The 27,958-nt window shown below is 45.4% G+C and overlaps 1 protein-coding gene across 11 annotated transcripts in view; it reads right to left on the reverse strand.

Annotated features, from left to right (window-relative positions):
* Window positions 1-164: 164 nt before the first annotated feature.
* The window catches only part of ANKHD1 (ankyrin repeat and KH domain containing 1), a 98,877-nt gene continuing 71,083 nt past the window's right edge, over window positions 165-27,958 (reverse strand). For 2 of the 11 annotated variants that reach the window (XM_085073332.1, XM_085073343.1), the window contains 19 exons: window positions 27,689-27,831; window positions 26,659-26,872; window positions 25,254-25,429; window positions 24,307-24,469; window positions 23,156-23,251; window positions 22,771-22,887; window positions 21,573-21,747; window positions 20,774-21,227; window positions 20,266-20,343; window positions 18,033-18,179; window positions 16,494-16,604; window positions 14,835-14,984; window positions 12,912-14,530; window positions 7,915-8,109; window positions 6,579-6,833; window positions 5,439-5,614; window positions 4,334-4,498; window positions 555-728; window positions 165-385 (listed from right to left, as the gene is read on the reverse strand). In XM_085073332.1, coding sequence (XP_084929458.1) covers window positions 242-385; window positions 555-728; window positions 4,334-4,498; window positions 5,439-5,614; window positions 6,579-6,833; window positions 7,915-8,109; window positions 12,912-14,530; window positions 14,835-14,984; window positions 16,494-16,604; window positions 18,033-18,179; window positions 20,266-20,343; window positions 20,774-21,227; window positions 21,573-21,747; window positions 22,771-22,887; window positions 23,156-23,251; window positions 24,307-24,469; window positions 25,254-25,429; window positions 26,659-26,872; window positions 27,689-27,831 — 4,752 coding nt within the window. In that variant the 3' untranslated portion in view covers window positions 165-241. Of the gene's footprint in view, window positions 386-554; window positions 729-3,374; window positions 3,872-4,333; window positions 4,499-5,438; window positions 5,615-6,578; window positions 6,834-7,914; window positions 8,110-12,911; window positions 14,531-14,834; window positions 14,985-16,493; window positions 16,605-18,032; window positions 18,180-20,265; window positions 20,344-20,773; window positions 21,228-21,572; window positions 21,748-22,770; window positions 22,888-23,155; window positions 23,252-24,306; window positions 24,470-25,253; window positions 25,430-26,658; window positions 26,873-27,688; window positions 27,832-27,958 lie in introns of those variants that run through there. The other 9 variants (XM_085073338.1, XM_085073336.1, XM_085073335.1 and 6 more) reach the window with 9 other exon arrangements.

Consider the following 27,958-nt stretch of genomic DNA (forward strand, 5'->3'; position numbering starts at 1 on the left):
ACAGGACAACCTCACCATCTGCCTCCACCACAGCTGAGAACAGACCATCACACCTCCACCCCCCAACTGCAGCGTCACCCTCTACACCCTCCTGATGCTGCTCACCTCTCCCTGGGGGTGGGGACCTTGCTGAGCCCTGACAAAGACACACACCAGTTAGCACAGGGGTTTCACGGTGTTTATTGATCAAGCATGAGCTCCTAGGCAATTGCACCAGCCACTTGTGCTAGAGCCTGAGGTGTTACACGTCCATCCCCAGCATCAGAGAGTGCTGCAGCCAGCTGGTCACGGTGTCAGCACCTCCACGAGGCCCAGGAACAGGCCCAGCCATGGTCTGGAGATGGGGAGCTGGAAACTCAGATGTCCATCTCAAATTGGTCTTGATCTGCAAAGGCATGGATAGATACAGGACCAGGATTAGGACTGGGCTGTCTTGGCAGACACAGGCAGGCAAAGGGGCAGGAGCTGGAACTGGGGCTAGGTTGAGATCTCTCCTTGCCCCATGCCCCAGGCAGGTGGTCCATGGGCAGGGGCTGTGGCCCTGGGCTGCTCACCTGGCATGGCCTCTTCGCTCTCATTCCGCTCCTTGAGCTCCTCCAGCTTGACGAGGCTGGACTGGGCCAGGGATGTGACACCGGGGGTCTGGGGCAGGTAGCAGGGAGGGGTCCTGGCCGCGGGTGAATTCTTGCACTCCAGCAGGAACTTGCGGTCGCAGATGATGTGGGTACCTGCCAAAAGCAGGGGGCTGTCAGGCACTGCTGGCCCTGGCCACCCCCATCCCTGAGCACCTCAGCCCAGAGCAGGGGGTGGGACCCAGTGCTTGGCCATGGCTCACAGACACATCTGGCTCTGGAGCCACCATGGGACTTCCCACAAGGCAGCTTGTGACACCCATCCTGCCCAGCAGCTACACTCCACATTATTTCTCCCCTTCAGGCTCCTGGAGCTCTGCAGGATGCAGTACTCCATGCAGTACAGGAGGTCCAGCCTCCAGAGCGCTACCCGATGCTGCCTGGAGGGCAGAGCCAGTCCTGGGGCACACAGCGAGGCCCCACCCAGTGGCCAGGCAGCAGCAGCTTCACGTGGTGCCTTGTCCCAGGGTGGAGCAGCATGGGCTGGGTGTCCCACAGTGGGCACCCTGGGGACCTGTTCCCATCATCTCAGCCTCGTGCTCCCTGCACGAGGGCAACAGCTGGGTTCAATGGGACATCTCCTCCAGCCTGCTGGATGTGCAGTGTCCACCCGGGGCACACACTGCTGCCTCCCCATGCTCCAACTGCCTGCCAGCAACACCTGAGGTCGCACCAGCCCATGTGCCATGTCTGCAGCCCTGCTGTCCCCTGCCCATCCCTCCCTGCAGCTGAGCACCAGTCCCTTGCCAGGCTCTGGCAGAGGGTGCAGCCCAGGGTTCCAGGGAGCCCAGAGCTGCTGCCTGAGGTTCCAGCAAGCCTGGAGGTCCTACTTGGCACTTCAAACATCTTACACAGCCTGTGCCTGCCATGGCCCCACAGCACTGGGCCAGGCTCTGCTGCCCCAGAGAAGCTTAATTGAAGGCACACAATGGAGCCAGTGCCCACAGGGTGGGCACCTGTGGCTCATTTTCACACCAAACATGCCCAGCTCAGGGATGAGGCATGTGCTTCCCTGAGGACAGAAAGCAAAGGACCTGCTCAACAGCTGACCCAGGGGGATGGAAGCGGGAAGGAGAACAGGCCTGGAGGAGTACTGGGGGCAGCTCTGCCACCCTGGGCTGGTCAAATTGTAGAGGCACAGACTCTGGTGTTTCCCCTACACTTTCCCTGGCGCCAGCCAGCCTGCCCCGAGGGACCAGCACTGCACTCACCAGTCCCCCAGCACTGCCACCAGCCTACTCCTCAGAAGCACAAAGCCCTGCCTCCGCCTGTGCCCCCCTGTAACCATGGGGCAGTGATGGTCCAAACTTCAAGCAGGATCATCCTACAAAAGTTCAGGGTTCCCTTTTCCACTTCAGTGGTGGCTGCTGGGGCCGCTTGGATCTGGTGTCCAGAGCAAGTGCCCATGTCCCCAGGGAAGGAGCTGTGTGGTGGAGAGCCCAGCAAGGGATCTGTGTAGGAAAGAGCTGTCTACATTCAGCCGGGCTGGGGCGGCCGAGGCTGTTCCAGGACAGCCTCATCCCCATCCTGGGTCTTGCCCACCACTGTCATGGAGTAGACTGTGCCACCCACCCTGGAGCTGCAGCCCTCCAGGATGGGGAGACAGTAGCTCCCTGGGATGGTGCTTGCTGCAGCCAAGGAACCCACAGAAGTGGGCACCCCACCCCTCCCCTGCACCTCACCCCGAGAGCACATACCTACTGCACCACAGCACTGCTTCTTTTCAATACAATTGCTGCTGACACATGTCCCCTGCCCATGGCAGGGGGTTGGACTGGGTGATCTTTAAGGCCACTTCCAATACAAATCGTTCTGTGACTCTGGTTCTATGTTTCTCCTTTGGTATTAGCACTACCAGTGGGGCAGCAGCAGTTCAATTTTTTTTTGCATTTCTTCCTCAAATACCAAGAAAAATATCTGAATATACCATCCAGTAGTGCTTCTGAGGTTGATTTACCTGCGATACTTGGATACTGCTTGCGCAGTTTATGTTTTCAGTACTTCTTCATGCTTTTACTGGGGAAACACTGCTGCTGTATGTAAGGATTTGTCTGGATAAGGTGGAAGAAGGGGAAGTCTCCACCTGGTCTGAGATTGATCCATTAGAATAGACACTATGCACACTGGAGTTCCCTGCTTAAGGAATGGATCCAAAATTCCATTTGTTACTGCATTGTTTCGGAGCAAAAGCAGAAATAAGCACAATCCAAGTGCAGAAAGTGGAAAACTGGGTCAGGAATTAATGTTCACCTTAAGCAGTGTGCAAAAATCCTCTTCTTCCTCACAGAAAGGACTTGAGAAGCTCTTCGCAGATTTACAGCATTATAAGAAGCTTAGAGCTGAATCTATTATGTTTTCCTCTAGTGGGAAGACTTTTCTAAGATCTGCTTCTGGGCTGGTGAACGAAACCTGCATTCACCTATCACTGTTGTTAGCCCTTATTTGCAGCCCTGAGCAAAACCTGATCTCTCAGGCGACCACCTGCCAAAAGTGCCAGAAGCAGCAGAACTAATCCAGAAGGAAAAAAAACGGTAACACAGAAGCAGGTTCACACCAATAAAAGGCTCACAACTGGCAGGGGGAAGTACTCTGCAGACATCTGTAGCTTCAAACCCTCCCAAACTTGACTACACCAATGTGCTCAGTATGTGACCCTGGGGTGATGCCCTACTGGGCATGGCAGCAGCTACTGAGGACAATAACATACAGCCCTTTCCAAAATTCTCACACACAACCTATGAATGCTGTTTGCCTTTTATTGAGTATTCAGGTAAATATTTCACATTAATACAGGCTACATAAAGTAGAGCCACTATACGACATGAAATTTACTCAGCTTTTCCTTTTAAGTCTGTAAACAATTATACAGGTATTTATCACCCTAAAAGGTCAAAATCATGTCATCAGCTAGTTCTCTGCTGCATACAAGGATCATTCAGTAGTGTTTAGCCAAAAGCACTAGTTTTGTCTGATTTTTAAGTTTGAAGTGGCTAAACTAACTGGAGAACAGAATCTGTTTGTATAGGTAAGTCAATTTGTTCTTATACAATGGGCAATCGAGATTCCATTGTTACAGCCCACAGAAAATTGCTTAGTTAGGCACATGAAAAAAATCCCCAGGGTTCTTCAAGATCATAAAGATTCCCAAACCAGGCTAAAAAATGACAGACCCCCTTAAATCAGTTGACGTACTTGAGATGCATGTTTCCAATGTGAGGTGCCCAGGTGCCAGGCCAAATCTACAGCAAGAAATAAAAAGACAAATCTATTATAAAAACAAATAAAGGTTCCTTTAACAGTGTTTAACCACTGAGGGCAAGCGTAAGGCTTTCCTCAAAATACAACCAGACTGTCCAATGGCAGGAGCTCTCCAGCTCTGGCCAAGGTCTGACTGACAAACCTGCAAAGTGCCGAGTATGGATATAAACCCTCTCACTTGTAACTGTCCAGTACCTGGCTGAGCAGTCTTGAAATGCTGCTCGTTTTACCTGGAAGGTTTAGTACCAATAGCGCCACAGATATTTTATGAACACACACACACAAACACAAACACACACACTGCAGGGAAAATTCATGCAAACAATCTCAATTCTAGTTTTAAAGAACTGAAGAAACCAAACACGTCATCCATCCAAAACTGGGCATCACAGCACTGTATAAAGCCCCAAGAAAGCACAGGCGGGAAAAGGCAGCCACACTACCTGCTGAGCATCAGTACATTCTGTTGAGTTCTGGACAACTTTGATCATTGGATTCCAGGCGGGATCTGGAGTATGGAGCCCGTTAAAGAGGGGGCCTCCCGGGCCATCTGCCAGCTGGGGGTGCGAGGGTATCAGAGTGCCGCCGTACATGGAGATGGGCAGGCCCTGAAGGGACAAGAGAGCACTGGTGAAGGATGTGGGGACGGGTGGCTGTAGGACCAGACAGAGCCAGGCCACCTTCACAGGTAATGTTCCACTAATGGAACGTTAGGAATCTCAGCACTGCGAGGGAACACCGGGGCAGTATGGCACAGTGACTGCAGAGCTGGAGATTCCAGACAGCTTAGCCATTTTTCTGAGCTTACACCTAGCAGAGGGTGCAGCACACACAGAATTTTCAGATAAGCCCACAAAGCCAGGCAAGCAGCTGAACACTGGGACCTCAGTACTCCCTCCTCTCTGCAGGAAGGAGCACTGGACAGTCACAGTGCACACAGGGCTGCACTGAGCCAAACAGACTCTGCATTAAAGATTTTCTCTAATTGCTAATGGCCATCTAAAGTAATTCTGCCTGCTCAGAAAGAGCAACTTACAGAGCAGCTTTTTGCAATTAGGAGAATTCTTTTCCAATGTGTAAATGGCTGCTGCTTTGCCATGCAGATGCTAAGAGCACATGCTATGGCTCCTTCTGAAACATGCTGGGAGTCCTCTCCCTCCTGCCACTTTCCTAAGGAAGGTATGTGGTATTGTGGGCATGATTTGTGCTGAAAGCACTAAGCAAACTTGTAATCAGCCTCAAGAGCTGAGCAAGCTTTGTGAAACATTTCCAGGTGATTGAGCTTCTGAGAGAGGAAACACTGGAGAGTAATGAAGGCCTTCAGCTACTGATCAGACAATATCTGCAACCTACAAACTCTGGGTCTGTTTAGGCCTTCCTCCAGGCTTGGGCATCTTTTCTGGTCAGTTCTGGGATGAAAGGAGGTTCAGGACTGGGGTGACAAGCAATGGCAGCAGAGGCACACACACACAGTGTGAACAAGCAGAACAGGAGATGCAACGAAGTCAGGCCCTGGTCTTTTCATAAATCAAACTCTCTGTAACTTACTTTAGAAAAATCCACAAAACTATTTGGCATAGGTTGGTGGAAAATATTTGAGGGAGCCACTATTCCAGAATCATCTCTCTCCATAGGCTGATGTTGAGAAAACGTGCCCGGGTCCGACAGCTGCTGATGCATTGGATGACTTCCCATGACAGGCTGAGACCAACCCGACAAGCCTTCTGCAAAGAGATTAAAAATGGCTGATTAAATTCATTGCAGACACTCAAGTAGAACTCAGCAGCAGCACACACCTAAGGCCACCCAAAAGCACCTTGAAAACACACAGGCACGGAGGGATCTCAGGTATCCAGGAAAGGGTGGAGAAGATAGGGACTACTACAAACTGCATGTTCTATGTGTCCACTGCAAAATGGCTAAAATTTACCTGAGCTCCCAGCACTGTGTGTAAACACATACAAGCTTTTCTTGAAAACACACAGCAATGCTGAGACACAACCAAAGCATGGAGGGCTTCACTGAAGCATAAAACAAATGCAGGACTCAAATGCTTGTATTGAAAGCTACCAGTGCAAACACTCTACACTTCAAATACTGCACTTCCTCCTTTTCACAAAATCCAACTACCAGGAAACTAAATGTAAAACTTCAGCTGTTTCAAAGTCATTCTTGGAGAACCAAGGCAACCTGGAACAGAAGCTATCCCATACTGTTCAAGAGTCATGAGGAAATCAATGCAAAACCCAGCATCCACAGCTCTGTGTCCCTGGTGCATCAGCTGCACTTCAGCTGACACTGTAAAATGTGAGTGCAAAACAAGAGAGAAACCTGGCTAGAGGGAGCCAACAGTCAGGCCTGGAAACAGCCCCCTTATCAGATGGAAATTGTTTACTCTAAACTCTGGATCATTCTGAGGAGTCTGTATGAAGTTTCTTTTCAGGCTCACACATGCCTGGGGACAGATGATGCAGGCTGGGTGAGAACCACCAGCATCAGAAGGGGAAACCACAGTGCTCCCACTGCCCTGTGGTCTCCCACCACTGACACCAGCTCTCCCCTCAGGATGTATTACATGGAAATTGAGTACAGACTGTGGAGCTTTATTCCTCCTCTCCAACTTTCCTTTCAAATGCAGTCCTGAGAGGCCCTGGCAGTTTCTTTAGAGCAGCAGTACAAAAGCCTTACCAGACACACTGTTCACTCCAAAGGACCAGATGCCGCTGTGACCCACGGGAGCTGTGAAGTTGGTTCCCAAGGGTGTAGGAGTGACAGAGCCTCCCTGCCGGATTCTGGCAAGCCTCTCTGTCCCAATTGGAGGGGGGACCTTTCGATCTTGATTGGCGTTACCCGTTTTTGGCTGGCCCAAGTTAGAAGGTGCAGAAGCAGCTGAGAGGGGCGAAGATGATCCTGAGGAAACTGATGGAATAGGAGATTCACCTGCTGAAAAGAGTATTTCTCTTGCTTAATGACACACAAAGCACACAAGGTAGCAAGTATAAATGCCACCCCCTTTATTCCCTCAATATTATCTTGAAGCAAATAATAAAGTATTTTAAAGGCTTTTTTGGCAAGCATTCTTCAAGTCTTTCACAGAAATTCTGTCTAGGAGTTATTTTAACTCTAAATTCAACATTATAACACAAATGCTTTCAGCCATCAGAATCGTGATATTCTCATGACATAGCAGTGTATCTAAATTAATTACAAGAAAGAATAAGAAACATGGAAGAGTTTCAGGAAGAGGTGAAAACATCAGCCAAAATACCATAAATATCTAAACAGCCTGGTTTTGGTGTCCACCACTTCCAGCAGAAGAGAAATCAGAAAGCTTCCCAAAGCCACAGGTGTGACCCAAGAGCATAAGTCCCGCCAACTTCAGAAGCGTCACTGACTCTCCTTGGGAAATCCAACTTCCTTTGAGCACTCATTTAAACATTCTGGTTCTTAAACTCAGAGTGGCAATGAAGTTGCATGCAGTGACATGAAAAACCGCTTCAGCTAAGATTCTGAATCCAACACCCATATTTTCTGTAAAGCTACTTCCATGTTTTTCCCAGTAGGAGGAAAACCCACTGTTACCTTGGATGATGCTTAATGATTTTGGAACATTTTAAATATAACTCCAGATCCCAATTAAAAAAAAAAAGAAAAAGGAAAGAAAAAAGGCAAGTATAACTTCAAACCATGGCAAACATGACATTTTCACCTAAGACTGCACTTGTACTACTTAGAGGGTAATCTTTAGCTTGGCATAACCATCTCCATTCCCCTACAGCTTCATGCCCTCTCCTTTCAGAGCCTACAACGACTCATTTTTTGCCCCAATATGCCTTTAGTAATGCTACTAGCACTAGTGGCATGGGAAAAAGCCCACAAAATAGCACAGCTTGGGATTTGCATGCCATCCTCACAGCTGCTAAAAGCAATTGGAAAGCATTTTGTGCATCACTGGGTAAGTTCCCCTCAAGTTAGAAATCTACTAAAGACAATAGCTATGAATTTATAGTTAACTAAGACAGACCCATGAAGTTCCTACATGAATTTGTTGCGCTTGTCCAAGGATGTGGTGAAAAATGCTGTCTGTTAAAGCTGGGAGTCCCAACAGGCGCTGGCCCTTGAAGGTAAACCCGTGCTCCTTGTATGTTTGCTGAAAAGCCTGTCAAAGGACCTGAAGAAGAAGTTGTAGAGCTGTTGGATGGATCTAGAGAGGGTAAGCCTGAAATAAACATAAATTTGATTAAATATCTCTCTTTGGGAACCTGCTTCAAAGCACCAGAGAAAGCTAGTGCTCCAAATATAATTAAAGCATCTCATCACCTTCAGGGGCATCTGCACATGGTACGGTCATTTTACAGGTGCACGATTCTCCCTTAGAAACCGCAGAGGCATTTCTGGAGGCTCTCTAGTTTGGCCTCAAGTTTTAACAAGAACAGCCATCCCTTTGGTCACTGAAAGAAAATGATCTTAGCAGGGAGGGCAGAGCAGGAAAGCTGGGAGTGGCCACGATCGTTTCTTAAAAAAAGCCACACAAACCCAACAGGGATGTAGGGCTCTGTGAAAGTCCCAGGGGAATCCAGCACCAGGGAAGTAGTTCTCTGCAGAATGGGCTTTGCCATCCCATAGGTACCTTCACATAGAGATCAGTCAGAGCACGCTGTGGCCACAGAGACAGGGCTGACGAAGCACAGCGTGGCACAGGGAGGGGGCTGCTTCCTCCAGGGACGTGAGAGAGGAAGAGAGAGATGGAGAAAGAATTCAAAGTCCCACAGAAATTATTAGCAAGGGGGAATTACAGTTTGTTTAATAAGCCAAAGCTTTGAATTACTTTTCCAAAACGTTGTGAAAGCTCTTATCACATGTTATTACCTGAAAGCAGAAATGGGCATGGCCATATGTTCACCTGAGTTTAGGGTTTAGTTTCAAGGGCCTATTAAACAAGATTAGTTTCAAAACCATTTAAACATTTCAAAATGACCACAACCAGGACCAGCCTACATTGCTGCAGAGTGAGGTTGAAGGTTGTACCTACACAACCCCCACCACAAACAGCAGTGCTGCCAGGCAGTACCTTAGGTCAGAAACTAAAGGGGCACCTTTCAGTTCCTGAAAGCCAGGTCTTTTCCCCTCAGTATTATCAAGCCAGTCAACCTGATTTACTCCTTCCAGAAGTGCCAGATCCAACCTGCTCACATGGACAGAAGTGATTTGTTGGATTTGAAAGAGGTACTTCTCTCACTAGCTCAAAGGTTAAAAACAGAAGTCTCCCTTATAGCCAAGGAGAAACACATCCAACCCACTGCTGAAACATGGGGTGCTCAGCTGAGGAGCCCCCAGCATGTGAAGAAAATATTCCTGGGCTTGTCACAGCACCAACTCCATGGCTCTGAGCAGGATGCCAATGCCTGTGACTGCAGTGTGGTTAACCTGAGTTGTCTGTTGTTGCAGCCTGGCTCCAGCACGGAGCTCAGGCACAAGCCAATGGCAATGCCTGCAACCCAAGGGCCCCCTAGGCATCTGCTGTGGAGCCACTGACTGCACACTCTGACCAACCCTCTGTCCACAAACATGTTAGCCAAAGGGACCCGATGGGGACTGATTCCACTACACACCAAAAAATAAGCTGCCAGCTGGCTGACAAACCATACAAGACCCCCTGTCTGCCGCAGACAGAAGGGTAACAGAGCTGCTGCCACCCAGGGGCACTGCTGGGTTCCTAAACAGAGAATGGAAGGGGATTGTGACAAAAGCACAATCTCCTTTCTCCCGCAGGAAAGGGATGCCCAGCTGTCTTTTGATTGCTCAGCAGGACGATAAAATGACAACTTTTGGACATAGAGCTTGTGAAGTGCAATGACTGGACAGTCAAGACCACTTCAGCACTGCTGGATATGCTCCATGGGCTGAAGCAAGCATGACAGCCAGAGATGTACAAATCCAGAGGAGTCAGGTCACAAAGAACACTTTTTAATATTAGCTTGTCTTTCATAAAAGTGGATGAAAAACTTCACTCGATATTAAAAATGGCTATTCTGAACAATGACTTACCAAATCCCGATCACAATAATGAGCTTCTTATGTGTGTACTTACCAACGAAATCAGGTTTTCTAGTACTAAAACCTTCTGCAATATTATAGTCTGCAGTTACTTGGGCCATGAACTCAAACTCCTCATTGTGGTCTGAAGGCATAACTGAGCTTTTGAGAGGAATGTATTGGTCTCACACAAACTCTGCTCAAATTAAGTTTATCAAAGACCTCTGGCACTTCTGTAGATGCTGGTTACTGCAACATTACTTGCACCTTGCACCTTTAGAGCAAGGGCCTCAACACTCTCACTCTGTGTGACACAGAGACCAGCCATTTCACACAGTTCCATACTCATGTGCTGCCTCTTAAGCTGGCGTATTTCAAGTTTCTGACCCCTTTTAATAAGCAAGGTCTCAAACTCCTTAAAACACAGACCAGAAGTAACAGGTAGATTTCTTTTGGTCTTCTCCACAGCCTCCCCATATGGTTGGGCTAAGCCTGCCCTCAACTACAAACTGCCAGAGCAAGAGACCTAAAAATATGAGATAAATAGGCCATTTCCACAATGGATCCACAGCCAGTGAGATCTGTAGGGATATCTATACCTCAAAGGAACTGGTGAATCAGAGAAAACTCAATCTGCAGCTGAGCTTACCCATGAACTGAATAAGGCACCCATGAAATGGGAAAAACAGACTACCCGAACTCCATCCCGAGTTCCAAAACTCAGAGAACTTGTTAAGAGAACTTGTTAAGAGAACTGAGAACTTGTTAAGAGAAAGCTGGTTTAGTGCACCATCAAACCATATTAAATCTTCACCAAATCAGTTTGGAGGTGATCCCTTACAAACGTTCATGGAGAAATTTGCCATGGCCCAACTGTGCAAGAGAGGCACAAAAGACAAACTGCTGCTCCCTCAGGTGTAGAGTCACAGCCGAGATCAGAGGATGGGTGTCCACCTGCTCTGAGGCTGTTCCCACCCCCTCTCACCACACGGAAGTGCCAGGCCACGCCCTGGCTGCTCCCTGTCCATTGTGCTGCTGCTGGCCAGTGCATGAGCAGTGACTGGCCCTTCTGCCCCTTCTCAAAATCTCACGACCCCTGTCACCAAGCCCCATGGAAACAGCCATGGAAGTCCCCAGTTCAACCCACCTGGGAGGCTAATCCAAGGGCAAGGTCCATTTCCCTGAGACAAGCTGGTGAATGAGTTGGGTGGACAAACCACACTTAGCTCCGAGGGAAGGCAACAGAGAAGTCCTCAGCCTACTGTACCCGCTCCTTTCCTCTCTATCACACCTTCTAAACACTGTCTTGTCCTCAAGCTCCCCTAACCCCCCCTCCTCCTGGGTGATGGACAATTTAGATTCTGAAACAAAGATGATCAAAAGCAGCGTAAAGTAAAATGACATTAAATACATCAGCTAAGGACCTGACTAATCAGTCGCCTCCTGCCAGGCACAATTTTAGCAGCACACCTACCTATTTGCCATTTTTCTTCACTTTGCAATATCCTTATCAAATCCTAGCTCAGAAAAAATGTGTTCTGTCCAAATATTTTCAAGCTTCAACTGAGAACTTCATGCTTATCTCCCCAAAGTCAACTGTTGGAGCCCTCCTTGGCTATCCACCTAAGCTTTCTAAGGGCAGAAACAGATTTACACTGTTTTTTAAATACTTACAGTCACCAAAAGATATATAAAGGACCAAGAAATCTTCCCCCATTACAAGCAGATGACTTTAACATAAGGGACCAGCAAAATACTTCGCTGCTATGGGAAGCCCCAGTCAGCCATGTTTGAACATGAAGGATGCAATTGTCAGGAAATCAGCAGATCCCATTTGCCATAAGCTTCCTTTCCCAGGAATTATTTCAGCAACAGCCAACTCCCAGTTTACAGCAGTGCAGAGGAAAAGCCAAGCCATTGTCAAGTGGTTCTGGAGCCTGCTGGGAGTCAGGTAGCTCTTTATTAACAGTCTCTGATGAACCAGGTTCAGCGACTTTTTCTTCCACATCTGGTTCTGCTTACTATGCTTAGACTAGCCATGGCACAGAGCTCTAGGTGTGCTCTTGCTTTGTAGAGCTATACAGCCCAAATTAAACAATTAAGAAAACTACAAGTCATAGCAAACACCCCAGCTGTGTGGTTAAAGGCAGTCAGAGAGAAAATGTTCTGGTTTGCAGAAGTCCTGCACATTGGTCAAGCAACCAAGAGGAAAGTGAATGCTGAAGATCTCCTTTCCTCACCACTGCATCTTCCAAATGCTCCCTTCTCCTTTAATCTGAAAGTCAAACTACTTGACTTTTCCCAGCCCAGCATTCAAGTCCTGAAGCTTTAGCCCAAATACCCAACACACACTGTGAGGGTAAGGATGACTCTAGAGCAAAGCTCTCCAGCTACTCAGCTCCAGGGCACCCCACAGCCACCATGGCAAGGACAAAGGAGTGGCACAGAATAAATCTCTTGAGGGTCCCTTCCAACCAAATGGGTGCAGTTGGCTGTCTGCAACATAGTTTGAACACTAAGAACATAAAAATCCTGAAGGCAGAGCACAGAAAGGGCAGGGAGCTCAATGTCACTGTTCCTAACCCATTCAAATAAATCCAGATGTGCTTGTACTGCTATATTGAACTTCTGAATAAAACACCCCATGCTGTAGCACATCAATAAGCATCACATAGTAAACTTATTAAAATCCCAGAGCCATGTCAAGAACCAAAAGGCACAGAGGGTTCACCCTCTCTGAGTCAAGCTAGTCTCACATACAATATGGAGCACCTCAACATCTGCAATCTTCCCAACACCTAACAGCCTAGAAGAGCTGAAGAAAAAAATATCAACATTTTAAAGAGCACTTGGAAAAAACAGGCCATCCTCATTACATGAGCATTCTCCAACTGTCATGTGCAGACTACTTCTCCATCAGTATGATGATCAAAGTGCAATGGCTGAAGAAATAATTTTGTCCAGTGCATGATCTTAATGACTTACCTACAGGACTAGTTGAAACCCGCTGGGAAGGTGGCCTGAAACCAGGAGCCTTGGAGTTGTCGGGATGGACGTTTTCCACATGTCCTAGCACAGAGTTATTCAGAAAGGTAGACTGAACAGTGAAAGATGGGTCAGCTGCTGCTCGGGTAGAGAGTGGACAGTCTCCCCACGCTTGGTTAGCTGGCACCTGGTTGCTATCAAAAAGACTACTAAAGTGATTGAAGAGCGTTGCTGGCCCAAAGGCAGGAGGCAATGATTTGTTTGCTGGGTTAATGTGCATCTGAGAACCGTTCATAACGTTCATGGCTGACGAAAGCTGCACTGCAGCAGGTGGACCTTGAGAAGGTGTTAAAGGAACTTGATTCGTAACAAAAATAGACTGAGGATCTTGATGGAGGTTTGCATTTGGTACCACTGAATAGAAAGAACCTCTGGACTGCATCCTGTGAGTAACTCGAGGTGCTGGTACAGCTACTTGAGGTAAGTTACTGTTGTCCTGATTATCTGCAACAACTGACCTGGGTGACGCTAAGCTTAAAGGAGCAGTTTCTGAGCTGGATGAAAAAGGCATCGACATGGAAGGGCTGATCTCGGACATGCTGGTTGGCAGTATCTCATCTTGGGCGCTGTTGAGCGGTGCGGGGCTGCTCGCTGGGCACGTTTCGGTGCCTCCTGAGCTGCTGCTGGCTGACACACTGCAACTGCTTGCAACTGAAGCTGGTGCGCACGCGCTTGCGGGTGGCTGCTGCTCGGGGGTCGACACCTTCTCCTTGGGTGCTGAGACAGCCGAGAACGATTCCGCTTTCAGGGCGGAATGCTGCGCTTGCGGAGCAGTAGATGGCAGAAACGCTGCGGGCACTTGCCCGTTGTTTGAGGGGGCAGAGGAAGCTGAGGGCAGAGTGCTACAGGTGCTCGTCACAGTTGAGATGGCTGTTGCTGCAGCGCTCGTCTTGGGGACGCAGGCAAAGAGCTGCTTCCTGACTGAGGAGGGAGTCCGGTTACTGGTCGCACACAGCGGCTGGGTGGTAGCAGCTACAGACGAGGCGGTAACGGGACAACTGGATGTAGCTAATCCAGGAGACTCCGTCTGCAAAACGTTTCCATTCTGGCTAGCTACACGATTTGAACTATTATGCTTTGGAGAGCTGTTCGTGCTGCCAGGGTTAACTGGTCTCACTGGGAATGGTCCCCAAGTGTTCGGTGAAGGTGAAAAGGTTCCTCCAAATTGGGCCATAGGTAAGCGAGGGTGCCGGATCTGTTGCATAGTTTGGGCAGCCAGCAAGGCAAAATGAGGGTGAGAATAAGCGAGAGGAAGAGACACCGGAAAAGATGAGCGCACGTTCGCTGGGACATTCTTGTTTAATTTGTTAGTAGGCTGGAAAGTAGATAGTGTTGATGACTGCGATGTGACCAGGGATGGTGCTCCGAGAGGAAACGAGTTCTTGTTGGAAGCAGTCGCAGTGCTGACTCCAGATGAAAAGTTTGCGTGGATTGATTTGGTACTCGAAGCAGGTGTTCTTATATGAGTTTTAGGAATCAAGTCTTCCAGTTCCTTGGCAGGATCTTGAATAAGGGCATTGATGAGTTGCACTGCGTATCGCGTGGACTCTGTACCACCCCTAGATTAAACACAAACAGATTTATCTTTTGCAAAAGGAAACCTCACTTCATGCAACTTTCTGTAGCCTCAATCTTATACTGATCTGTAAGCCTATTGTAAGTTTACTGCAATAAGTTATTGCTTGACTTCTGTGTATCTTAAGGATTATCTTTGAAGTCAACTGTCAGCGTATCTTGGCAGCAGGAATGTATGTTCTATTCTAGAACAAAGAAGCTGAATAGATCCTGCCTTAGAAAGCAAACAAACTTTTCAATAAATGACACTGTGGACTAACTCAAGACTTTCATTTTGAGATACTGTACCTTATAGTGATCATTCTCTCTCCATTCTTATCTTTTTGCTTATCAACATCAATGTGGGCACCAGTGACATCTTGAATTGCTGTGATGTTGCACCCACCTCTTCCCATTATTCTAGATACGACAGAAGCTGGGACTGATAATTTCTTTGACCTATATCACAAAGATCAGAAATCTGCGAAATGCATTCAAACTTCAAAGACAGACAAAACCCCTTTGCTGTCTGACAATGGCTGAAGTAATATTCTTAAGGTCACAAAGTGGTTTTCTACTGATCCTTTCTTCACCCTTTGGAGCCTTTCTCAAAGTCCCCCACTCAAACTACTCATCATCCTCAGTACCTGACACGGATTCTCCAGAAGCATTTACCCCACCACTATTATAACACAGATATATATGAGCCTCACACTGCTTCAGAACCACTTTTGGATTTTATCTTATCTGGGTACCTTTCCAAAGTGAGACAAATCCTTAGCTTATCAAACTCAATTTACATAAGAAGCACTGACTCAAATATAAAAGCCCATGGTTTAGCTACTTTGACTGTTCATAGCAAGAAGAAGGTGGTTTTCCAGTGTTTTCCCAGAGATCAACACTGTAACGCCACCTGCATCCACAACCTTTTAGCATTCAGCTCTTTCAGACCTCAAAATCTGGAAGTGCAGAAAAACAACAGTGAGTGAAAGCAGCTGAAGGTGTGCAGTGCTGTGATTTAAGGAGCTGCTGGAAGCCCCTGTGATGCAGCCTGGATTTGAAGAAGCAGGATCACTGCCAGTCCACAATGCTGTCACCAATGCCAGTCAGTTTAGGGTTTTCCTGATTCACATAGTGCTGGTGGATCAGTACAGGCACACAGTATTGGGAAGTCTAAACATGAGCTCTGCTTGCATCCAGACCCCAGCTGAGGTCTCTGGGCCACCACTGTCCCCAGACTTTAATGTGTGAACCTCTTGCACCCATAAGATGCTTTCAGGCTTGCTACTGATATGCACTGGCTTGATGCAGAATAGAGGAGATTCAAAGGGTTTCAGAAACCACAGCAGTCACAGGTGCAGGTGCCTCTGAATGCAATACAGATCCCCACCACCCCCTGGAAAGGCTGCCAGCTTCACCTAGCTATTCCAGTCTTGGAAACTTGTAAGTAACTTGATCCTCAGGGAATTGTTTGTCACTTAGCAGGATGTAGAGGATGTATTTTACACACCTAAACACACGGAAATGTTCTAATGCATCACGTCATGTTGCTAAGGTGTTTTTCCTTTCCCTCATTCCTGCCAGGACAGCACACTACAACCCTTTCCATCCGCAGAAACCTCAGTGCATGCACCCAGCTCTATCCCCAAGGCTGTTTCATGCTTTGGGTTTTCTTCCCCACCTCCACTTCCAAGGCTCCCCTCTCAAGACAGATGTTGTAGTCACTCCCTCCTCAAACCAGAGCTCAATCATCACTTTAAGCTTCAAGAACATCAGTATTGCTCACAGGGCTCCTGACTGTACCTTGGTCTGCTGGGGACCTCTGGCAACCACTCAAGGAGACATTTCTCTTCCAGGAGAGCCCACCCAGCACCCAGTCCTGTCCCACCCATCATCCACAGCCATTTCCCTCCCTCCCTCCCTCCCAAGGCTGACGGTTTTGACCTAGAGAAGTGTCCCAAACAGTACCTTTTTGCTCCGGAACAGCAGCGCCCTCCTCTCTGCAGCTGAAATTGCTCAATTGGTGTTGGCTGCAGACTGTTGCTGGGGGGAGGGTCTTTCAAAACTCTGCCCACTTGCCTGTCAGGGGCAGAAGGGATGTTTGCATCGGTTACTTTGATAGACATCCCTTTCAGCTGAGGGTCACTCACAGGGAGAGGAAAGGAGAACAATTCTTGTTGAGACCAGGAGGGACTTTCAGAGAGGGAGCTCCTGGGCACTGCACCCACACATCTATGGTCACCAACAACGCTCTTTGGCAGGACACGCTTCCATCAGTCAGAGCACAGCAAACACCAGTGCACAACACTGTATGGAATGTTCCTTATGGCACAGGGCCTGATTCTTCAGGAAAGAGGATAGGGCAGGTTCTGGATGCCATGTCTAGAATCCTGCCAAGGCCACCACAACAGCAGACAACACCCACAAGAACAGCTGGGCTGAGCTGATGAGACTCGAAAGCCCCAGGAGAGTGTGAGCAGCCCCAGCTCTGAGAGGGGCTCAGGGCTGTCTGAGAGGCTCCTGCCTGCACAACTCCCCAGGTGGGGGCCAGACTGCCACCACACACCCAGCAAGGCCATGTCACTGTGGAGAGCCCCGTTGGTGACCACATCAAAAGGCAGAGACCAAACCAACTCTAAGGGTTCAAACACATGAATTTTCTTATTAAACTGCCTTTTTAACCTTTATTAAGAACAGTATGTGGCTTCCACTAATCCAAACACACTAAACCCCCTGTACAATTATGTTCTTTGCAAATAGCCTAAAATTCTCTAAAATGAGCGTATCTGGTCACTGCCCCTGCAGAACACAAAAGCAGGAGGGCTTCCTAATTGCATCCAAAGCATCTGACACTGGTATGTCCATGCTGTATTCCTTTTTCATAAAGAGAACAAAAAAAAAAAAGCGAAGCCAGATGATCATTCTAGTTACAAGCTGTAGACAACATAAAGGTTACAGAAGAGATACTGGGGTGTTAATGGCCAGCACATTTTCAGTGGAAGTCTGCTTTACAGCAAATCTTTAAATCTCACTGTATCTCTAAGCACTCATTTAAGGGTGACAAAATTTTCCATGGAATCAGTGATCAAGGCCACTGCCCAAAGCACAATGAATTTTGGCCTTGAAGGGATCATTCACCTCTCCCCTACTCACATGCATTCTGCCTTTAGTTCATGTGCAATCATCTCCTGTAGGGCTTTTCACTGCCCTCTGCTCTTTTCCCCTTTTATCTTTTCCCCAAATCCTTTACTCCACTGAAGTCACAGGTTTTCTTTATTTTCTCTTGCCAAATACAATGTTTATGTCATGTTGACATTACTTTAGTGATGAGCTACTACAAATTAGGACTGCAGCTGGTTCTTCCAGCACTGCAAGAGAAAGGGGGGTAGATTTTCTTCTACAGTAACTTTTCAACTATAGAATTTTGCTGGACATTCTATATTTGAGAATAATTTATAAGGTAAAAAGCTCACAGATAGTTTTGAGATATAGTATTGAAGTCTTTACCTTCTAACCACTTCTTTCCAGCCTTCTTCTCTTTTCTGGCCTCTTTTCGGACTGGTCAGATTGAGCTTTACATTTGGAGAGGTCAGAGGCAGGGAAACAGCCTTATAACTAGTTGACAAAGAATTCGAATGACCTTCACCGTCAATTCTGGGAACAGAAATGTACTGATTACAAACTACAGAATAAAATGACAGCATACAGTTTACATTCCTTCAGCTTAAAACTAGTAGCGCGAACTGTTTCCGTTCTTATTTTCTACCTGGAACAACTGTTGGGTGACTTTGGGAAGAGTTTTGTTTTTTACCTTTTAGTCCAGTCCATACCCTTCCTTCAAAAAGCAGAGTGTTAAACTGAATGAAGTAATACCAGAATCACTAAGGACATCAGCACAAAACAGTTTTGACAGCTGGTACACAGCCACATGAGCATCTCTTGATGATGTGCCTATAATGTATTCTCCCTTCATAAATAGCTTTTTAAGAATAGGCACTTTGGTAACAGTGTCCCTTTCCTACCAAATACTTGAAAATGTCTGGGTTTTAGCTCTAACTGTCACAGATTCCTGTACACTGGTTCTACCCCTCAGCCCCATCATTTGGAAGCAGGTGCCAGATATTGTTACCTGTGCCAATACTGCTACAACAATAATACAGTGATATGCAAAGTCTGGGTGAGAGAGAAAAAGAGGAACAGAGAGCAATCTTTTGTTGGGCTAACTAGTCTATGTGGAACTGTGAACAGCAGCACTGGGAGTTCACAAGGTCATCTGGAGCACTGAAACAGGCAGCAATCTCCAGCACTCACTGACAGCCTGGCCTTGTGTGATTCCACCAGCTAATTATGGCATAAGTCAAAAATGTACAGAAGACCCTCATGCTTCAGCTCTCTCGGTAAGCAGTACTCCTCTATTACATGCAAGTTTTTATTCATCCATTTTATTCTCCATTCTTTACAGCATTTTATGTTTGCTGTGTCTTCTCACAGGCAGACTGTTTATACTACATTTCATACAGACTTCAGAGATGTCACTGCATCTCAGTAAGCCAAACACAGGCATTACATGAAAAGCAAAAATTAGACAATATGCCTTTTAAGATGGCAGCATTTTCTCTCTTTACCCTAGTAAGTTCTAGCTCTCTGATAATACACCTACCCAAGGCATTTGCAAGTTCTGCGGAGAACTCTACTTGTCCTCAGTTAATAATGAGGATAATACTACTTATGTAATACTGAGGCAAAGAAAACAAGAAAATGCATATGAAAGAGAAAAGTTCACTGGGGAATATCAATTCCAGAGTAGACTTTAAAGCTTTTTCCTACTTTATCTGAAAATATCTAGGAATTTTTCAGAAGAGTATAATTATGCAGCCTGAGTTTCAGTTTCAATTACAGCAGCAGTCATCAGCATGTCTGTGACTGAAGAGGAATTCAGAAAGAACAAACTTAGAAATTATTTTCAGACAAAGTCTGCCTAGTGGAAAAGACAGACGCCACCATCAGAAGTTAATAAATACACCAGCCCCATTTTGATGTTTACATACTGTCTTGCTTCCTCAGTGTACTTTATCTAACAAAAGAACCACTTCTAACAAGGAGTCAGAAGGATACATTTAGCTTGTCCTGCCACAGTGAACTGCACAGGACCCAAGGATCCAGCAGGAGATCTTGGATGAAAGGTCCAAGGCAGAAACAATTTATATTTGTAGAACAGAACAGAGACAAATTCCAATTTTTAGCACTCCTAATGGGAGCCCAAAACACACACCCCCTAACCACAAGGGCCAATGAATCCACTCTTTCTGCATCTAACTTGAATGTGGGGAAAAACAGGGAAAAAAAAAATCCTAGCTCTCTTCCCACTCCCAGACAAACACCTCAATCAGTTTGACAACAATCCTGTCTCATTGCCTTTCCTGATACCACAATGTATTTCTATGGAAGCTGGCCTCTCAGTCAGCCCAGTGTCCTGCAGATCAACCTACATGCCCTCTACCCTCTCTTAGTGCAGAAAATGGAAAGAGAAAACAAAATTATGGGGGATCAGACATGTACTACCTAGATGTAAAAACAACAAAGACTACACACCCACATGGGATCTAAGCTTTCTGATTCAGACCAATGACCTATTCAGAAACTGTTGTAAGTTATCAGCACATTCCCAGGCAATCGAATGACCTTTTGAACCACTTATGTTCAAAATTCTGTACATTCCCTGAGTTCTTCTGACTCTCACCTCTGGCTCGACAAGGTTATATCAAACTGGCCATCAACCTGGCAGCTGAAATGCTCGGAGTCATCAACTTCTTCCCTCCTTAAAAGAAAGAGATTGCAAGCCAAATGAGTTAATGATGAAACCATAAAACAATCAAAAGGTAACAAAACCACTTCTGTAAGTGGATAAATAAAGCTGGCACTTCCTTATTAAATTCCCAGAACATTCACTTTAAGATCTGTTCTAACAAAGCTGACAATGCAACATGGATGCTTAAGAATTGCAGAGAGAAAAGGCCATTTTGCTCAAGTAGTATTAAAAACTAGCCAACAATGCCAAAAAAATCTTGTTCTTACTATTTTAAAGGGGTCGTGTCCAAGAAACTTAACACAACTATGCAAATGAAACAGCCTCAGTCTCTCTAGGCTTTGGGAATGTACCAGTTGGTGTAGAGCTTAAGCTACAGAAAATTTACACTGCCATAGGTGGAACCTTGAGGCACAACAGGGAAGCAACAGAGCAGTCTCACCTCGTTGGTGTTTTGGAAGCCGAGGTGCTGTTTTTTTCTTCCTGAGAGGGGATGAGCAGTGAGGCATAGCGCCGTTCCGAGGAATTCGTATCCATTGTGAAGTTCAGCTCTTGGCTTTTCCCTCCACTGCTGCTTTCACTGTTGCAATCTGTGCTATCCAGGTTATCTGAATCACTGTTCCCACTCGCACCACCACCTCTTGGCTCTCCATTTATTTTATTTTTATCCGCTTTTTGCTGTGCTAGAGATATATGCTGATCTGGCAAAATTATCTGCATATTCTGAGGAGTCTCTTTTGTTTTGTTTTTCTTGTTTTTTCTATTTGTGCTGGGGGTAGTCACCACATTAGCTCTCTTCTTCCCAAAGGCATTTGTGAAGGTAGTTGAAGTTGCAGAAATTCCAATTGTAGTTGTAGTAGTTGCACTTGGAGGCTCTATAGGAACTTCTTGCTCCACTGAAAGAAAAATTTATATACAATCAGAACCCACAACACAGAGAAATCTGTGCCCTCACTGAACACAGTACAGCTGAAGTAATGCTCCTTGCAGAGCTGTCAGACTACTTGCACCACACTCAGCTGTAAATCCTCCAAGAGTGAAAGACTTTTGTGAACAAAGGAGGGGGTGCAAAAATGAGCAAAGGAGTTTTGCCGGGAACTCTATGGAGGTGAAAACCAGAGTAGGAGCCATGCAACACTGTCAAATATGAGAGACCAGCTTTCAAACAGATTCCTGTACCTTGATGGTTAGAAGAAGGCACCCCCACAACTACAGTGCTCATAGAAACAGTTGTTCTTTACCTTCATCATCATTTTCTTCTTCATCGTCATCTTCTTGCAGTTCCAAAGTTTCCTTAGGCTTGTTTTCTTCATCTTCTTCTTGTTTTCTTTTTTGTTCCTCTTTTTTCTTCTTTCTCTTTTCCTTTCTTTTCTCCCTTTTGGCTGCAAGAGCTTGTTTTCTGCTCTCCTCTCTTGACTATGTAGGAGAAAATAATCCATATTTAAACATTTTCACACAGACTACACTATACTTATAATTCAGATCTTTCCCAGAAATCTGGGGGGAAGGAGAAAGGAGAGAATACAATGAACTAGAATGATTTTGCCACATACTGAATCATTACACAGAAACTGGGCAGACCTTGTGCAACAACAGGACTAGCTCATCCAAAAACTTCTAAGGAATGATAAAGTAACAAACAACCAAAACAGAAGTATTAAAAAGCCACTGTTTTACTGACCAGCAAAATCTTTCATCCTCTCAGTTCTTTCTCAAACAAACATTTGATCGGCTCAGTGGTATTTTTGGTGTGATGTTCACATCTTTGATTCAAAAATATCTCAAAATAGTATACTAAAAAATACTCAAAATACTATTTTTCATAAAATGGCTCTGATTTTAACCACTTAAAAAAAATATATGGAATACATCATCTGCTGCATGCACTGTTTGTGCACAGCAAGTGATGTGTGTTTAACAAGTCTACAACCTGGAAAATTTAATAAACTAATGTGGAACTTGTCAAAAACTGTAAGAATCTCCATTAAGAGAGCCCACTAAAGACTGTGTTACTCTAGAACACTTTACAGTATTCTCAGCAAGGGAGAAGGGGATTCTCTCCACTATCTGCTCAACTCCACTGAGCAGAAATCCATAAAATGCTTATGGACTATGACTTACACACATATAAACACACCATGTACCACACCATGAGACTGAAGACCTCTGTATTGAGCTGATCCCAGAGAGCTACTGCCTAAGGGAACTACTACTAAGTCCAAGCTCTCCTAAAAAGGACAAAGGAGTGGCTGAAGCAGAAGTCAGTTCTAATTTGCCATCCTCAGTACGTGCCTCACTTATATTACTTATTAGGGGAAGGAACACAGATACAGTCAGAGCATGAAGACTGACTGCCCCAAGAAGCATCAAAGGTAGTACAGCCTACAGATTCCCACACAGCTCAAACATTCTGCTACATGACAACAATGCTCTACTCACTTTTTCCAGGTCTAGCTCCTTCAGCAGTATAGTTGCATTTTTATTGGCTTCTGCAGCCTGCTGGTCTTTAGCTTTCACAATTGTCTCCACACACTGATGACACTTCTTCAACAGGTCCTGAAATGCAAACTTGTCTTACTACCACCGTAATAAACTACAACTGAGGAGTGAGGCTTGCTCTACAAACATACAAACTATTCCACAGAACAGGATCTAAATGCTGCTTTACTTTTTAAGTGCTGTATTAAAAAGGAGATATATACAAATTCCCAAATCAGATATATGTGAGCAAACATGTGAGCTCAGTTTTTGAATACTTAAGAATTTCCCATGGATATTTTTGCTGGAAATTCAGACCAGGGTTTTCTCCCCAAATCCAACTCACCTTGTCTGTGATGGTTGCTATGTAGCGCATGCACTCAATGTCTGAAGGAAACTGGTTAACTTCTTTCACCAGGAACTGAACTACTTTCACATGCCCCTAGAACAGCAAACAAAATTCTAATCTTTTGTACACAATTGTCAACCTTCATCAGCAAAATAAGTTTGATATCTCTTAGTTCAGTGCAAAAGACAAAATAAGCAAGAATATTTCTGGTAAGCTGCTGTTTGGGAAGAAGGGCATTTACTGCTTCCTCAGTGCTGACAGCAAAGCTATTGTTCTGCTTCAGGGTGGCAAAGACAAGCTCTTCCACAACTGATTTTTTATTTAAAAATACAAGGACCAGAGGCAGATCTTCATGCTGAGACAACCCTCTTTAGACACCATCTGCGACCCAATTCACTCTCTTGCCACTCACTCCATGTTTGATTACAAGCTAAGTCAGGTCAGAGAATTGAGCCACCTGAATGCTCTCCTGGCAAGCACACTCCTCTGCTGCCAGGGTACACTGCACCACCACACAAAGCACCCAACTGTTGCTTCTGAAGTTGTGTGAAAGCAATGCGAAAGCAGAGGCAAGCTCAGCACTGTTGTTTTGTCAAAAAAGCTGCACGCTTATTTGCTATTTTGTTAACAGCAAAGCAGCTACAGTTAATAAATTCCTCTGCTATAGCTACACTCCTTGCATCCAACACCCTAACTGATGGAACCATCACAAAGCAATGTTCTTCCTGCCACGAAGAAAAGGCAGTGGGTGACAAAAAGCTAACTACATAGTGTCCTGTCACAACAGATTAGGAACAGAACAAGAGAAGCACAAAGGAAGCAGGACAGCTTATTGCAGACTAGTATTGTGTTCATCTCAAAAAAAGGACTGAAATAAGCAGTACAGACTGCAGGAATACGGAAATCTCAGTCAAAGTTTTTGCACAGTGTACGACTGGAAATGATAAAGCTAACATCATTTATGGAACAAAGCTTTTCAACTCTCAAAAACTGGATCTGTGTGAAATACAGTAATTATGACTTTGAAGCACGTATTTTATTAAAGTAGTAATTTTCCCAGGTTATATTTGATTCTTCCAAAACCAAGCATTCAGATTCAAGACCAAACGAGAGGCACTGTTTTGAAAACATAGAAGTTCATCTCCTACCTTGCGAAATGCTGACATAAGAGGGGTAATTTTCCTATTATCTGCAGCATCCACGTCTGCTCCTGCTTGCACAAGCAGCTGGACCACATCGTAGTGCCCACCATTAGCTGCCAGCCACAGCGGGGTGTTTCCTTTCTTGTTCCGAACATCAATGTGTGCCCCTCTAAAAACACAAACCAAGTGAAATGAGATGAGCAAAGGTGGCAGTCACAGAGCAAGATCACAAAACATCAGACTACAACTGGATATGGAACTTTAATAACTGAAATACAGCGGCAAGATATGAGAAATTCTGTCCCTGAAATTTGCTGTTTCAATTGCAATATAGTGACATGGGAATTATTTAAACCTCCCTGGCAGAAATTAACTCTCATTTCACATCACCTACTGCACCAGAGATAGGCAACCAGCAACCTTTAAATTATTAGTGTGGTGACTACCCACAGGACAAAGCAGCCCCTTGAATTTTAGGAGCATGCTGGGTTATGTTTGAAAAGCTCAAGAGCTACTTCCAGGCTTTGCCCCCAGGAGAAAGTGAGGAAATGCTCACTTGGGAGTTGCTGGACTCATATACAAAAAAGCTGTCCAATCCAGACACTGTCTGCCTGCCTCTGGTCCCAGCTGCCTGCTTTGCTTAATTAACACTGCAATAGTAAGATATTCTAGGATAACACTGAAGAGTAGGGAACAGATTTAACATCTTACTTTCAAAGCTTCCCATTCCCTTTGCTCTTAGGTGCATGAGCTAATGTAAACAAGAGCACCCTTGCCACAGAGGGATAATGTGCCACTAATCATTAGTCATAGATGCTTTGGGCTGGAAGGGACCTGAAAGCTCATCTTGTTCCAACCCCCTTGCCATGGGCAGGGATGCCACCCACAAAATCATGTTGCTCAGAGCCCCACCTACCCTGGCCTTAAACACTTAATGAGAAGAAATGATTTACCGATTAATGAGGAGCTCGCAGAACTTGTAGTGACCCTTATCTGCTGCAATTGTTAAAGCCGTATCTCTTGAGGAAGGCACGGGTGGGGCATTCACATCTGCTCCTTTATCAAGGAGAACCCTTCCAACCTCTGCATAGCCTCCTGATGCTGCTTCCATCAAAGGTGTGAGACCAGTCTGTGCAAAGAGAACGAGTTACGCTGTGAAATCTGTACAATACGCTTCAGATAAGACATAAATGATTCCTACAAAGGGAAATCGGATTTTTCTTTAGCTGCTTATATTTAGTTTAGGAGCCTAACTTCAAGCAGTCTCTTCCTCAAAAAAAACAAAAAAAATTCCCAAAAACCCAACCAAAAAAACCCCCAACATCAAAACAAAACACCCACACACAAACCAACCAAACAAAACCAACCCAAAACCCAAATACTCTTGGGCTTTGATTTATACAAACCCAAGCAAACTGTTGACTAAGCACCACCAGATACCTGTCTCAACAGCAAATGCAAAGTTTATAACAAGATCTCTACAACAGAGGTTAGAACAGATTCAAATGAAGACACAAGTGTTTCTACAAAAATACTCAGAAACTGGCTTTATAGCTTTTCTCTAGCCTCCCTTGGCACTGACACTGATCTGGGCCCAACTTAGTTGCCAGGTCAGACTGTTAAAAAAACTTACACCAGCTGCTAACATGCCCAACTGACCATTTGAGAGCTGGCTTTTATCCATATCCCCTTTTCTCCAGCCACAGTCATTCCAGAAGCAGGCGGGGTAGACAGACACAGCAATTATTTCAGCAGCCTTAGGAGTTACCAAAAATTCCTTTGTGCTGGGGAAATCAGTCTGGCTGTCTACACAAGCTTTAAGCTTGCTTTATGGCAGGAGACACAAAGCTGTCCCAGAGCACCAAAGGATGGGACCTGTGGAGCATTTCAGAGGCACAGAAGGTCACAGTACTGAAGCCACGGGTTCTACAGCAACGTAAAAGCTTTACAAAGTTTGACTGCACTACTTCTGTTGTAGACAAGAAGTCTGTTCTATATGAGAATCACAAGCAACACTATTCTCTTCCTGCCTAGACTTCACTTGCATGTAAAAATATCTGTATCTGTTCTGTTACTGAGTATCACGTCAAGTTTAAACCTGAAAAAGTCTAGACAAGAGTCAATCTAAGTTTCACTATAAACTCAGAAGGACCAGTCAGCTTTTCCCTAATGCAAAAAAATCATGATCACTGATGCTTTTTTATTTTTTAAAAGAAACCAAACTTATATCAGAACACTTAAGTGCTCTGATGTAACAACTCCTCTGAGCCCAGAGAGGCTCAAAGTTACAGGAAAATTTGACGAAACTTGATGACTCAGAGGTAATAAGTCATAAGGAAAGGCAAGTCCCCCACTTACCTTTGCCCTGTGCTCGACATTGGCCTTCCTGTCCAAAAGCAGACTGACCACTTCTGCCCGGCCCTGGAAGCAGGCCAGGGTGAGGGCTGTGTTGCGGTTGGTCTCGATTTGGGCGTTAATATCAGAGCCCATATCAAGCAGCAGCTTCACGGCAGGTACGTGGCCATTCATAGCAGCCAACATCAGAGGAGAAATCCCCAGCTTACTCCCAGTCCTAAGGGAAAGAAACAAACCGAGGTGCTCACAGCCAAAGAAAAGCTCTGGGAAATGTAAGTGTATCCAAGAGCAACAAAATGTTGTGTTGTAAATCAGAAAGGAACATATAACCTACACAATATATAGGCACTGACCTAAAATAGTAGCATTTTTAATTGATTAGGAGAAACCACCAGCGGAACTATACGCAATAGACAATTGCAATTTATGAACAAGGAAAATGCATGTCAGCTGTCTGACATTCTGATGGCTGAAGCAGACAAAAGCCTTGAGCTACATATACTAAAATCAAGGCTACATCTGATTTTTTCTAAGAAGAACATGCTTCTAGTACAGCTGCATCTTTAACTTTCCCTAGCTAAGAGTTCTTGCTCTACCTAGTGCTAGAATATACGTAAGTTTTCTTAAAAAAAATAGAGAGGAGGCTTAAGAGACACAGCTGTGTAAATTTGTTCCTCTGTCTGAAAAAGACATCTTCAAACACACAGAGCTGCCCTGAGCACTTTGGCTGCTTCCTTTACATGGTTCTATTGGAAATAGTTTGACTCCCAGACCTCAAAAGGGTGGAAAATGGAAAGAATAGGTTTGCAAACTATAATCCCTTACAATTTAGGTATAAATCAGAGGAAATTTGTGATCATTAAAGGCAATTTAAAAGCACTAGGATCACATGAACATAGAAGATGACATCAGTGTAGAAAGACTGCTGTAAGGAGGTCTGAGAGCACCCAAGATTCCAGTCTGTGCCTCAGGATGGAGCCAACACGGAGTGCCTGTGCCACACTGCAGCTCAGCTGGTCACATGGTACATTACCTGGAATTAATTTCTGCCCCAGCATTGAGAAGAATCTTGATGATATTAACATAGCCACCAGATGCAGCAAGGCTTAATGGCGTGTAATCAGACACATTCCTGTGTTCTTTATTTGCTCCCCGGGCCAACAGCAAATCAACAACCTGAAAAGACAGGAGCTGTATTAACAGACATATTGTGGCCTTTGCTATTATCAAGGGAGTGAAAAGATGTTATCACAAGCTTTCCAGTGTGCTACCAGTTCCCCTTGTCAACAGACAAGATTCCATA

The sequence above is a fragment of the Lichenostomus cassidix genome, chromosome 13 (genome assembly GCF_008360975.1).
Source record: "Lichenostomus cassidix isolate B80296 chromosome 13, HeHo_3.0, whole genome shotgun sequence".
Classification (NCBI taxonomy): Eukaryota; Metazoa; Chordata; class Aves; order Passeriformes; family Meliphagidae; genus Lichenostomus; species Lichenostomus cassidix.